The sequence below is a fragment of the Colobus angolensis genome, unplaced genomic scaffold (assembly GCF_000951035.1).
Source record: "Colobus angolensis palliatus isolate OR3802 unplaced genomic scaffold, Cang.pa_1.0 Scaffold46, whole genome shotgun sequence".
In the NCBI taxonomy this organism is placed as follows: Eukaryota; Metazoa; Chordata; class Mammalia; order Primates; family Cercopithecidae; genus Colobus; species Colobus angolensis.
Genome location: NW_012118043.1, coordinates 8315824 through 8330923, shown reverse-complemented (window position 1 = coordinate 8330923; position 15100 = coordinate 8315824). Strand labels below are relative to the sequence as shown.

Below are 15100 nucleotides of genomic sequence, written 5' to 3'. Positions count from 1 at the left end.
AATTAGCTGGGCGTGGTGGTGTGTGCCTATAGTCACATACACACAGAAAAGATGTTATTCCAAACAGGGAAGGTAAATAAGTTTTGAAAGTCTTTAATTTCACCCCTCCACGAATTCTGGATAATATTTATTTTTATTTTTATTGTTTAGAGACAAGGTCTCACTGCATTGCTCAGACTGGACTTAAACTCCTGGGCTCAAGTGATCCTCCCACATCAGCCTCCCAAAGTCGCTGGGACTACAGGCGTGTGCCACCACACCCGGCCATTCTGGATGATACTTTGTAAATTTTTAAAACAAATACCTCTGGAGGTCTTCAGGTCCTAATACCTGCATAACCTGCTCATTCACATCTTCATTAATCAGCCTACAGAGTTTTCCAACAGTGCTTACCAGCACACACAATGAGGATGAACTATCTGCAAAAGAGAAATAAAAGAATATTTTAACAGAGAATTTTCAAAATTACATACATCAAACATTTTATGCTTCAGTTATCCTCAATTTTTTTCACTTAAAAATTTTTTTATTGGCCGGGTGCGGTGGCTCACGCCTGTAATCCCAGCACTTTGGGAGGCTGAGGCGGGTGGATCACCTGAGGTCGGGAGTTCAAGACCAGCCTGACCAACATGGAGAAACCCCGTCTCTACTAAAAATACAAAATTAGCCAGGCATGGTGGCGCATGCCTGTAATCCCAGCTACTCAGGAGGCTGAGGCAGGAGAATCGCTTGAACCCGGGAGGCGGAGGTTGTGGTGAGCCGAGATCGTGCCATTGCACTCCAGCCTGGGCAAAAAGAGCGAAACTCCATAATCAAAAAAAAAAAAAAAAAATTATCTACTTTTTGTTTATTTATTAAAAATTCTTAAATGGGGGCCAAAAATGACAAATTAGGTCATCACCTAATTCTAAGAGTTCTTGGAGGTTTCTCACAGCATTGTTCATTTCTCCAAGCCTAGTATAAACTTCGTTCATTCGGGGATAGACTCCATTTAAAGAAGGCACGTCAAATAACTTTTGGAAGTGAGAGACAATAGCTTGCAAAGTTTGAAAGTTTGGCATATTGCTGTCCTGTCCAAAAGAGAAGTAAAAAATAAAGAGTTCATATCTTAAAATAATCCCAAATAAAAACTTTTAAAAGACAAACAGAACTCTAATAGAATAAATATTAATATCCACATCAAATTATCAATTTTTGAGATCAGAGAACATTAGAATGTGGATTACCTTTTCCTTATTTTCAACTTCTTCCAACATAGTATCTACTATAAACAACAAATCTTCAACTTTGATACCTTCATTTTCATCCTGCTTCTTCAAATTATGCCAAGGTACCAGTTCTGCAGATAGTGTTTTCAAGGACTTATACAAATCCTTTATAACAAAAGAAACTACATGTATTATTGATTTAAATAATTTCAATAGTAACATAATAGAACATAAAAAATTATAAGTTTTATATGTTTTATAAAATTAATAAAACAATTACACACGTTAAATTATATATATATAACCATCATCAGTATTGTTTTAAAAAAATACTATTACCAATTTAGAACAAGTCAGTTAAAATTAGGTTTCTCCAGGTAAACACAAGCTTTACAGAAAACATTATACATTGATTATTCTGAATCTGGGTGCTCTAAGTAATTTTATGTTATTTATTATTGTTCCATATCATTTCATTATTTTGAATTGTTGATACATAAAGAATAAACTTGCCTTTGTATTTTGGTTTTGAATATGTTATATAACAGCTTTATTGAGATGTAATTCATATACCATAAAATTTACCCTCATTAAGTATACAATTCAGTAGTTTTAATATTTTCACACATGTACAAACATCCGCACTATCTAATTTCAGAACATATCCATTACTCCAAAAAGAAATCTCAGACCCACTCACAGTCCTTCCTTCCCCATTTTCCCTTCCCTGCAGCTCCTAGGGTTGATCTCTAAACTATTTTATATTTCTAAGGATTTGCCTATTCTGGGCATTTTGCATAAATGGAATTATACAATAAGTAGTCTTTGATGAATGGCTTCTCTCACTTAGCATAATGTTTTTGAGATTTATCCATGTTATAACATGTATCTCCAGGCAAGTTTTCAATGTGAAAGGTTCCCCAAATTTATTCTACATTATAATAGTCAGTTTTCTTGGCCTACTTGTGGTGCCCTAATTGATTTTAAACTGTGCACAATGGGCAAGGCTACTGAAAGTTCAGAGCTCTAAACTGATCAACTGACAAATATTTACTGAACATCTACTACAGGTTGAGAATCCCTAATCCAAAAATCTGAAATGCTCTAAAATCTGAAACTCTGAGCAACAACATGACACTCAAAAGAAATGCTCATTGGAGCGTTTTGAATTTTGGATTTTTGGATCAGGGATGCTCAAATGGCATATATTCTGCAAATACTCCAAAATCTGAAAAAATTCTTAAAACACTTCTAGGCCCAAGCATTGTGGATAAGGGATACTCAATCCATATGTGTATGGCACAGTGCTTGGTCCTTTAGAACAATGCTGTTCAAAAGAAATGTAATGTGAGCCACAGGAATTTTAAGTTGTCTAGGGCCATAGTATGGAAAGTGAAAAGAAACATGTGATATTCACTGTAATAGTATATTTTATTTAACCCAATATATCCAAAATATTATCATTTCAATATAAAAACAATATTTTAATTTTTTCCATACAAAGTCTTTTAAATCCAGTGTATATTTTACACTTATAACACATCCCAATCAGGACTAGCCACCTTTCAAGTGATCAATAACCACATGAAGCTAGAGGCTACCATACTAGACAGCATAGCTCTAGAAAACAGAAAGAAGTACTAGAAGTTCCTCCTTTTTCTAACTTATTTTAGTACTTCACTTGGCATTCTCCACTTAAGACTCAGACTTCACATATTGGTATCTTTAACCTTTCAACTGGTAGGAAGGCAGTTACTATTGTAGTAATTCATAGCAATAAATTTCATGTCAAATGAATGTTTTACCGTCAGTGCCACTAGAATTTGAAAAAAAAAAAAAAGTCAGCAAATAACAGCATAATGATACCTTTATTAACCAATGCTCCAGCAACAAGGCACATTTATAAAGTAATCTATGGTAAAAAGCACACCCAATCTAATACATTTTTGCTTCAGAATAAAAGAGTATTACAAAGCTAAGAAGAAAAGATGTTCTGGTCTCCTAAGCAGTGACAGGATAGTTGTAGCACAGTCTATCAAGTAAGCTCTGAAAAATATAAGAGAGTCTCCTAGGTTCTTTACATTGCCCAGTTGTGGAGATGTAGAAGTACTACCATGGGCCAGCCTACTGTGTATGTCTGGCCTCTGAAGCACTGGAGAATAGGAAAGCAAAAGTATTCAAGAGTGTACTGGGTTGGGGAAAGCTACAACATCTGTAGTTCACCTTTCTTGGAAAGGCAGGAGGGAAAAGACACAAGGATGGAGGCAGCTGGCTCCATGTCTTTCCCAGCCTTCTTTTCTTCCAATTTTTAAAAGTAGTAAAATATACATAAAATTTACCATCTTAACCATTTTTAAATGTAAGTTCAGTGTTATTAAATGTTCATAATGTTGTGCAACCAACACCACCATCCATCTCCATAACTTTTCATCTTGTAACACTGAAACTTTATACCCATTAAACAATAACTTCCCATTTCCCTCCTCCCTCTAGCAATCACCACTCTACTTTGTCTCTATGACTTTCACTAAGTATCTCATATAAGTGGAATTATATAAGTGGAATCTTCTTGTGACTTATTTCACTTAGCATAATGTCCTCCTAATGTTCACCCATGTTGCATGGGTCAGAATTTCTTTTCTTTTAATGGCTGAATAATATTGCAATATATGTATATACCACATTTTGCTTATCCACTCATTCCTCAAACCTATCCTACTCTTTAAAGCCAAATTAAACTGAGGGAAAAAACTAATAAGGGAAGATGGTTGTCCCAAACTTAGAGGTTGTTACATATCAAATAATCTTTAATATGAGGCCTCAGAGAATCTCATGCAATTTCTTAATTCGGACCCTGAAACTGTAGTATTAATATCTGAAGCACTGCTCAAAACTCATGAGTTACTCCAATGGCAGAAGTAACTAATTCTTAATAATTTCCTCTTGGGTGTCCTCAGAATATTCTAATTATAAAGTGAATTCCTTGCCTCCTCCTACTCAGAAAACTATACAATAGCAAGAACTCACCACCACGGCAAAGCCTTTCTTGGGGGCTATAATCAGAGTGTTCTCTTTCTCTTCCAGACTCTAGAGCACAAGTCATCTGCATCATTCACTCAGAACTTCATCAGAGGTAATCTATTTTTATGTCACTCATTTCTTTTAATGATATCATAAATGATTACATTTTGTTTCATATTTTTAAGTATATTTTGTCTAATTAGTGTGAATCTTGTGTTTATCCCATAATGGCTTAGCATGATAAACGATCAATAACTATCCATTAATGTGATTCTTCCCTTTGTCTTCTTCCTCTTCTAGTCTTTTCTTCTAGGAAGGTTAGGGCTTTTTCTAGTCCTTCCCTTCTGAGAAGGAGAAAGGTGGAGTCAGCACTGTTCCCTCCTACTGGGAGAACCCTCTGACAGGCAATGATTGAGGAAATACCATGATTTACATGATTACTAATTATTTTACACTCTTCTGAGATACAGACTGGAGGAACTCCGGCCTATAAAGTAAGTATATTAATCCAGCACTGTCACTCAATCAAAATGTTTATGTATTATGTAGCTCTGTCTGAGCCCTCTATAAAAAGGCAAGTAGAAATTTAAAAAAAATTAACATCACCACCCCCAATTTTGTTGTCTTGGAATATATTATTCTGCTTCATTCCTTTAACAAATATTAATTGAGCACTCGTTCATCAGGAGGATCTTGGGGACATATCAGAACAAATAAAAACACTGTCTTCAGGGAGCTTATACATTCTTAACAGATATCTTCTGCATCACTTGTACTTCATGTAATAAGACTTCTGTTGCAAACACTATTATTGAATCACATTTTCATTAACAGGTGTATGCTATGTATTATATTAGTTACTAAGAAATCTAAAGTTTAAAGGGCAAAGAAGTTAAATACTACTGATTTCAACTATTTACCTTTCAGCAAACTAGTTAAAACTGAAAAAACCTGAAACCATGCAATACACAACTCTATAAAGTAAATAAAATGTAGTCTTCCATGAATAGATAGGATAGGGAAGGGTAGGGTTGGCTGCTAGCTTACTGTCTGTTCTAGAGAATAAGCAGAAATGGAGACAAGCTCAGTTCTGAGAGACAGAAAATAAAGTGTGAAGAGAGAGAAAATATCCCCAATTATAATGAAATGAAGGATAAGACATTATATCTGAAGAGGAATAAGGGCCAGGAAAATCGTAGCATGGAGATACCAAAAGGAGGCAGATGAAGGTAGAACAGGGAAAGGCCTAGAAGTACAAAGTGGATCCACTATAGATTTTCAATAAGGAAATTAACCCAAAAATTTCTTGTTTGGTAGAGCCTTAGAAGAAGTGAAGCTTACAGTAATGACAACATCAAAACAGTACCTAAAATAGATATGTAAGTAGGAAGATTTCAGTTTTAGATAAGTTTTTTTAGCTTTACAGTTAACACACAAATAAAAAAATTAAACCCTATTTAATTTTTAGCCCTAAATTAAGTCCTATAAATAAAGCACATAGAGTCCAATAGATGTTCAAAGCATATAAAGAATAGTCAACCCCTTACCTTTAAGGATGTCAGTTGATCTGCCCACATTTCTATTACAGGAACAAGATGCTCAAATCCACAATCTTGAATAAGATCTTTATTAAAATTTTGGGCTCCCCCTTTGCTCTGTTTATAAATTATTACTGGAGCTCTTGGATTGTGGATAATTGAATTGATGCTACACAGCACCTTTAAAAAAAAACATAGTGTATTTAGTCAAAATATTTATCCTATGCCTACAAAGTTATATATTTTAAAGGAGTGCTTTATGTCTATATATATTATATACATGCATTTCATTAAATATACAAAGAGAATTATCACAAGGAATTGGTTCATGCAATTATGAAGACTGACAAGTCTCAAGATCTGCAGTGAGTAAGCGAAGACCCAGAAAAGCTAATGGATATTTGCAGTCCAAACACAGGCAGACTGAGACCCCTGCAAGTGCTAATGTTTCAGTTTGAGTCTGAAGGCAGGAAAAAAATAGTGTCCCATCTTGAAAGCAGTCAGCGGGGAGGAGTTCCCTCTCATTCAGCCTTTTGTTCTACTCAGGCCTTCAAATGACTGGATGGGGCCTACCCCATTAGGAAAGGCAGTTTGCTTCACTAAGTCTACTGATTCAGATGTCAATCTCATCCAGAAGCATCTTCCCAGACACATCCAGAATAATGTTTAACCAAATATTGGGCATCCTATGCCACAGTAAAGTTGAAACAAAATTAACTATTACAAACACCCATATAATCACTACCTAGGTTCAACAATTGTTAGTATTCTGCCATATTTGCTCGCTATCTATATTTTTAGGTGAACCATTTGAAGAAACTCTTCACCCTGAAATAATAAAGCATGCATCTTTTAAAAGTAGGCATATTCTCCTACAAACCCACAAGACTGTTATCAGACTGTTTAAGGAAATTAACAGTAATCCCCAGGCTGAGTATGGTGGCTCATGCCTGTAATCCCAGGTTGAGGCAGGAAGATCACTTGAGCCCAGGAATTCAAGGCTGCAGTGAGCTATGATAATGCAATCCAACCTGGGAAACAGAGCAAGACCCTGTCTCCAAAAATAGTATCATTGATGCCTGGACTGAATTTTAAATATCTTAATATATTAAGATAGTATACTATTTGACTATAACCCTCTCCCCATAAGTGATGAGTTCTACCTTACATATCATCCAAGGAAAAAAAGGGAGACTCCAAAAAGCATGTTTAAAGAGAGAAGAATAAAGCCACTTCCTATTACCACCATCAAGTTCAGCCTATTTAATAAAAAGTTTCACAATATAAAGATAGCATTTTGCTCCTGCCTCGGTCACCCAAAGTGTTAAGATTACAGGCGTGAGCCACCATACCCGGCCTGAATTCTCCCTTTAAAGGACAAAGTCTCTCAAATTGAGTCTCAGAAACAAAATGAAATCCAGTTACATACTGGTATAAGAAAGTCTAAAATAAAAGTTTTCAGAAGGGTGCTTGGTTCCCATTTACAATAGCAATAAAAGTTATAAAATACCTAGGAAATAACAAGGTATTTCCTAACAAGAAATATGTAAGAGCTAAATTAAAAAATACACAACACTTTATTGAAGACTATAAAATATGACCCTGATGAAAGTACATATTTCTGAATGTGATGATTCAAAAAGGTTAAGGTGTCATTTCTCCAAATATTAATCCATAAAGTCAATTCAGTTTTAGTTCATCTCAATGGGATTTAGTTTTTAATTTGAAAACTGTTCATCCAGAAGAATAAATGTGCTAAAAATATAGCCAATAAAAATTTTTTTTTAAATGACAGGATACTTGCCTCAAAGGCTATTAAAACTTATAACTATAGAAATTGAAATATGGAAACAGTTGAGAATGCAACAGACTAGAGAATCTAAAAACAAATCTGTGCATATAAAGGAATATGATCTATGATAAAATGTTATTTCAATAAAGTAGAGAAAAAAGTAGCATATTAGAGACTGCAAACACAGACACCCAGAGAATCCAGGTACGAGTATAAATGAGTGAAGAAAGCATGAATAGGGACTGGCTAACTACAGAACACATGCTCATATCTGACAAGGGAAAGGCCTAATTCTGCTGTGATAATAACCATGCAGGAATCTGTTGCCAGATCTTCCGACTTTTTAAGAGAAATTAGAAATAGCAGCCTAGAAAAAATATCTTAAATTTTTAAAAAATGAATAATCTAAAATTTAAAAATCTTATGTATACCCAATAAAATATGAGTGAAAGTCCAGTTCAGTCACTAAACTACCAGGTTTAACTGCTCAGCTATTCAATAAATGGTCTGTAAAACTAGGAAGGTGAGATTCCCTATATCACACCATATAGAAAATTAATTTCAGATGAACTAAGGTCTGTACACAAAAACAAAAGCCATACAAGGACCCTAAGAAAATAGATTTACTTATATAATAATAATAGCAACAAAAGAAACATGAAGAGGGAAAATGGCTTACATGGGGAAAGTAGGGAAAAGGATTATAAAATCTTTTAAAAATCTTAAAGCTCTTTACTAACCTGCTTTGAACTAGGCCCAGAGTCTCCTTTAAGTAGTAAGATGAAGTCTACAATGTTTTTAGTCAAACAGTTAGTTATATCACAGAAAGACAAAACAGAATAAGTACACATAAATATGAGGTGCAAGTATTCCTTACCAACTGATAATTTATTACACTGCAACTGATAACCAAGATTCATGACGAACATCAGTCTTTTTGTCATGAAAAATCAATTCAATACCTGAAAGTATCTCTGGTCAATTAGGGCCTGTTGCTGATTATATTTGCTGGGCTCATCTTTTTTCTCTGTGTCCTCAGCCTTCTTAGGACTAATAAGCTCCTGTAATCTAAAAGGGAGAAAAAATCAAGATAATGCAAAATTATTTCCTAGACACTGGACCAAGATGATAAACTAGGTAAATGATCCAGTCACCCTCCCAACAGCCTTATATCACTTTACTTATATGTATGTGTGCACACATGTATGTGTGTATATTTATAAACATATACATATATGCCTATATAGAGTTAAAAAAAATTTTTTTTTGAGACAGAGTCTCACTCTGTTACCCAGGCTGGAGTGCAGTGGCGCGATCTTGGCTCACTGCAATCTCCGCCTCCCGGGTTCACACCATTCTCCTGCCTCAGCTTCCCGAGGAGCTGGGACTACAGGAGCCCGCCACCATGCCCGGCTAATTTTTTGTGTTTTTAGTAGAGACGGGGTTTCACCATGTTAACCAGGATGGTCTCGATCTCCCGACCTCGTGATCTGTCCACCTCAGCCTCCCAAAGTGTTGGGATTACAGGCGTGAGCCACTGAGCCCGACCAGAGTTTAAAAAATTTTAAATCATATTGTCACTGGAAAACAAGAAGACCTTCTCAATAAATCGCAAATCAGAAGGAATCTCTGAAGACAGAAGAGATCAGATTGAAGAAGAAAGTTCTAACCAGCCCCCAACACCCACAAAAGACAGCACAAGAGAGAAATACAACAAAGGATGGAAGCGACTTCCATCCAAGGTGCTCCAAGCTTACAGACTATAGATAAAGGGAGCAGGAAGCGTGGGAAGGGCCACTGTTTTGGGTATTGTAGCAGGAACAGCTAGACGTTTGGTCCCTCTCTCTTTGTATTCTACTAACAGCAAAGAACAGACAACAGCGATGCCTGGGCCAGTCAAGAGGGCATGGAGATCCAAGAGACCATTATTCCAGGTGGCTGCTAGAATGCTGGGGGAAAGGAGAGTCTCTTTACCCAGAAATACAACTATGTATAAGTGTATCCACCTAGTAGCAAACACTTGTCCTTCTCCAAATATCTAGAAGATAGCTTGTAATAATCTTTCTCCTCCCTCCTCATGCCTTTGAAAACAGTACCGTAGTACATGCTGATCTGTAGTTTCACTTTCCATGGTTTTAGTTTTGCAAGATAAACCAGGGTCCAAAAATATTAAATGGGAAATTCCAGAAGTAAGTTTTAAAATTTATTATTATTTTTTAATGCACACTACTCTGAGTAGCGTGATGAAATCTCATACTGTCCCACTCCATCCCACCTAGGATGTGATTCATCCCTTTGTCTAACTTATCCATGCTGTAACTGTATACACTACCTACCAATTAGTCACTTAGTAGGCATCTTGGTTATCAGATCAACTGTTGGGTACCACAGTGCTTATGTTCAAGTAACAACCCTTATTTAACTTAATATTGGCCCCAAAATGCAACAGCAGCAATGCTGGCAATTTGGATATGCCAAAGAGAAATCATAAAGTGCATCCTTTAAGTGAAAAGGTGAAAGTTTTCCACTTAAGAAAAAAATTGTATGCTGAGGTTGCTAAGATATACAGTATGAACAAATCTTCTACCTGTGAAATTGTGAAGAAAGAATAAGAAATCCAGGCTAGTTTTGCTGTTGGACCTCAAACTGCAAGTTACAGCCACAGTGTGTGATACATGCTTAGTTAAGATGGAAAAAGCGGCTGGGCACGGTGGCTCACACCTATAATTGCACTTTGGGAGGCCGAGGCCGAGGCGGGAGGATCACGAGGTCAGGAGTTGGAGACCAGCCTAGCCAACATGGTAAAACACCGTTTCTATTGAAAAAAAAAAAAAAAAAAAAGGGCATAGGGGGGTGGGCCTGTAATCCCAGCTACTCGGGAGGCTGAGGCAGGAGAATTGTTTGAACCTGGGAGGAGGCAGAGATTGCAGTGAGCTGAGATCATGCCATTGCACTCTAGCCTGGGCAACAGGGCGAGACTCCATCTCAAGGAAAAAAAAAAAAAAAGATGGAAAAAGCATTAAATTTGTGGGTGGAATACACAGACATAAATATGTTCCAATTGATGGTGATTGGGTTTGGTTCTGAGGTCTCAGGTATCTACTGGGGGTCCTGGAACGTATCCCCCACTGATAAGGGGGGGACTACTGTAGTCTCCTAATAGTCCTTCAAATTACCCCTCTTCAATTTGAGTATGCCATCAGTTTCCTGCTGGGACTTCAACACACTAAACTGACTCTTATGACTCATTAATGATGCGCTCTGCCTGCTGTTTGTAAAAACAGAATAGTAAAACTCCATCATGTCATTTTCCTGTTGAAAAACAATCAATGATTTCCCATTTCTTGATGTGCTAAATCTAATTTCCTTGGGCTAGCATTCAAAACTCTCCATGCTGTTAGTCCTAACACAGTATTTCTTTCTTTTTTTTGGAGATGGAGTCTCACTCTGTTATCCAAGCTAATTGGGTCATGCAGTGGCATGACCTCGCCTCACGGCAACCCCTGCCTCCCAGGTTCAAGCGATTCTTCTGCCTCAGCCTCCCAAAGTGTAGCTGCGACTACAGGCATGTGCCACCATACCCAGCTAATTTTTGTATTTTTGTTTGTTTGTTTGTTTTTAGTAGAGAGGGGGTTTCACCATGTTGCCCAGGCTGGTCTCAATCTCCTGACCTCAGGTGACCCACCCACCTCAGCCTCCCAAAATGCTGGGATTACAGGAGTGAGCCACCGCGCCTGGCCAGTCCTAACACAGTATTTCTCCTGACTCCTTTCTTACTTGATTCTACTACTTCCCTACAATTACCTACTCCAGTCACATATATTCCCCTTATATTCACTCAATTGCTATTCTCTGCTTTCTAGTGAATATAGATATATTTGGCCCAAGCCAAATTATAAATGACTTCCTATCTATTTACTACATTCATATTCTTCACAGTTTTGCCTAAAGGCAGTGCCAAAAGCATATTATCCAGAACAAAAAAGGACACAGAAAAGCTGATATGGCCTCTAGAAGGACTAGAAGTAAAGTGATATATCTGAATTTAAATGTTAGTTCCTTTCACTTAGGTGAAAATGTTCAACTTATCAATAAATTGTTTGCAAATCTGATTAATAAATATTACACTGCAGATATACATTTTTGCTGTCAGTGCAATAAGCTAAATATATAATTGCATGTACTGATTAGTTACTGTAATGTGTACTCTAATGTGTTAATGAAATGTGATTCCATTAACCAGATGAATAAAGAGATACATCCTCGCTTAATAATTACAGTAACTAAAATTTATTGGGAGCCTAATGATGGTAACTAGTAGGTACTGAGAGCCTTCTCTATGCAGGAATTCTAAGCACTGTACATGTATTAACTCATTTAGTCCCATTGTTTTTCTAAGTTTATATAAGACAATGATTAGTAAAAGCTGGGGACTCAGGAAACCGTTTTACTTAGTCTCACAGAAAATATCTGCCATTAACAGTACTACTGAAAAACTTCACATTCTGCAAAATCATGCAAGTAATTAACAGGGCTCAGGAGAAAATTGTATTAGAAACCAAACTACTTACAACTGATGTAGCTTTAGAACTGGAGAATAAAAACAACAATTGGTGCCTCAGGAGTTAAGTTGGACAGATCAAGCATGTCTGGAGGTTGCCTCAGGATATATTAAAAATGCACAGGCAACAAAGAAGAAATGTTGGCTTACCCATGCCAAGACAAGAAGACTGAAGTGGAGCCCTGGGCCAAAGAAGCTGAGGTTAAAATGGGCAAGAGAGGAAGTGCAACTTGCTTCCAGCCTATAGTCTGTCTAATGCTGGGGGTCAGGGAAGGAGCCCAGGGTACTGTTGGCTCATTCTAAATTTTCTTAAACGAGAGCTAAAAGGGCACTTGTCTATGTACTAGCAAAGCTTGCCCCGTTCCTGAAGGCTATAACTATTACTGCTGTTATTATAGTGCCTTGAGTCTAGGAAAAACGATACATGAACGATATAACTTCCATGTTATATTGCTGATGATTTCCTCATTTTCTATCTGCATGACTTAATTGTCATTTTAGAAACCTGTGTTGTAGCTGCCTGGGCTGTACTCAGAAATATGGTAGAGTTGTTCTACAGTATCCAGAGCAGTAAGGAAGGGCTTGAAAGATAATAAAAATCCCCTAGGAGTGGCTAAGGGGTACTTTGCATGCTTTGCAGACTCTTACTCCATGTATTCAGCAGCAGCAACTGTGTTTTTTTGTGGACACTGAGAAAACAGAAAACTGTACCTCCAACTTAAAATATGCTGTGTTATCTATTTTGTATAGCCATCTCCATAAGATAACTTTCCATGTGCAGAAACTTTACAGCTTTTAACTGTGTTCTGTTGGAGCTTTTCCGTGATATCACAGTGGAATAAGATCCATGCTGGAGATGAGGAACGAGTTAAAAAAAAGGACTGCCAATTTTGTTTTTAAAAATTCCACTAATTTAGCTACATTAATGCAAAACACATAGGTGCATCAGTGTGAGCTTTTCAAAGCTATATTGTTCGCCGAGTCTTTTACCCTACAATCTTAGGACTTCCTAAGACAGTTAGTGATGGAAAGAGGGGTGGTTCATTTCAACCCAGCACCAGTGCCAAACTCTGAAGGCAAGTGTTTCTCTAGTTGAAAAGTCCAGCTCCTGGCTAAAATCCAATGTGTTATAGTTCAGGCACAGCCATAGGTAATTACAAAGGCTTTGCCTAGAAGATCTCTTGCGGGGAAAGCTGTCCTCTCCACACCAGACATGATGCACAGCCTGTGCACTGCAGTCTCTGGAGACAGTTGCAGTCAAAGACACACCACCTCCTTTCCTTCCTGAAAGCTATACTACTACTACTACTGTTATTCTAGTGCCTTGCCACAAGCATTTCTGCATTCCTACCCTAGGCACCTCCATTAGGGGCCTCTTGGAGCTTAGACTGAGTCATGTGTCAAGTACCTCTATCCAAGATCTTCTCATTGGTGGAGAAGCCTTAATTAAAATACTTTTCTCCACTCTGACTCAGTACTTTTCCACTCCGACTCAGTACTTTTCCACTCCTAGCCTTTCTTCTCCCTACACCTTAAAACAGTAGGAATCTTTTGTGCAGGGCTCCTAGGCAGTGAGATGGTTCCCCCCCATCTGGGTGTATGTCAGACTGTTCCTTGCCTGGTGCTATTCTAATAGGGAAAAATGCAACATCGAGGAGTCAGCCCTTTTCATTTTGGCCTCTTGTTTATCCTATAGCAGTAAGTTAACAGTTTGACTGTTAATTTCACTTTGGCTCATTGGCCTAACCACTTCAAGGACTGTCAGCTCAACACAGAGTGGCTGTAAGATTTTGTTTTTTCCGTAGCAAAACATAAATACTATTGAAAAATTAAATGAAATTAGTGTAGTACCTTTGTTTGTCTTACAGAGGCAGAGTTATTTAATCACTTCCTAACAAGGTAATTTTATAATCAGCCTATTTGTAATAATAAGTCAAGAAGAGTCCATGTTCTCCCACATTAAATTGTTAATAGCCTTATTTGACATTGAAAGTTTGTTAACTACAAATCTAAAAAAAAACACAAACTCAATTTTCTTTGGTTCCAAAAAGAAAAGAGACTATACCCTCTTCCATTTCTTGTAGCATTTCCTTTGGAAAATCTGTAACTATAAATCCTTTACTCTCTTTAAGATGTACATAAATCTTATTAAGAGCTAAATAAGGCTCTTGCCAGTTTTGAATTTCAGCAATGTCTTTCTTGGGGGCTTTGGAATCATTTCTTTGAAATGTGAACATCTCAGAAGATGGTACCTTGTTTCCTTGACTCTGTTGGAATTTTGTCTAGGCTCCTGGCCCCAAGTTGTAACCTCTTACTTATCAAAAAACAATAGAAGTTTTTATTTTTCCTTTAATACAGATAATTAACATGTATATAATGGATTGTATCTGCCTGGCTATACAAAAAGGTGACATTTCTTTCTGTCCTTGCAATATCTCTAACAGATTGCCTGTAATGTGCATCAAAATCTGATTGAATCTGATTGAATTCAGTAATAAAACTGTTTCTTTTTTTTCCTACATTTGTAAAGAGAATTCACTGGATGGACAGGAGATTTTAGTTTTAATTATTTCCCCAGCATCAGTAGTACTCTGAAAAAATATTCTACCTCTGGCACTACAGAAATAAAAGTTTTTTAAGTTTTACCTTGAAAAGTAAAATTTTTAAAGTTTTTTAAGTTTAATTTTAAATTTCTTAAGTTTTTAAAATATTTTCTGTTTTTTAAGTTTTACCTTGCAAAGTAAAAATTTTGTAAGTTTTACCTTAAAAATTTTTGTTTCATTGAGTGTTCTGTTTAGTTCTAACTGTATGGTATCTAAGAGTATAAGTTTTGGAGTCAGAATGATTGGATAAGGATCTGATTTCTATTCAAGTTCTTCCATATACGAGTAACCTGTATAACTTGGCTAAGTTATATAACACTCCCAAATTTGTTTCCATGTTTCCATGTCTAGATACTACCAAAGTTTTTTTTTTTTTT

General features: G+C 36.6%; 1 protein-coding gene across 4 annotated transcripts in view; it reads right to left on the bottom strand.

The window, feature by feature from the left end:
- Positions 1-15100, bottom strand: part of CEP70 (centrosomal protein 70kDa) — a 115027-nt gene that overhangs the window by 5528 nt on the left and 94399 nt on the right. For all 4 annotated transcript variants that reach the window (XM_011958134.1, XM_011958135.1, XM_011958136.1 and 1 more), the window contains 5 exons: positions 8522-8627; positions 5777-5947; positions 1227-1373; positions 902-1070; positions 305-419 (listed from right to left, as the gene is read on the bottom strand). In XM_011958134.1, the coding sequence (XP_011813524.1) occupies positions 305-419; positions 902-1070; positions 1227-1373; positions 5777-5947; positions 8522-8627 (708 nt within the window). The remainder of the gene's footprint in view (positions 1-304; positions 420-901; positions 1071-1226; positions 1374-5776; positions 5948-8521; positions 8628-15100) is intronic.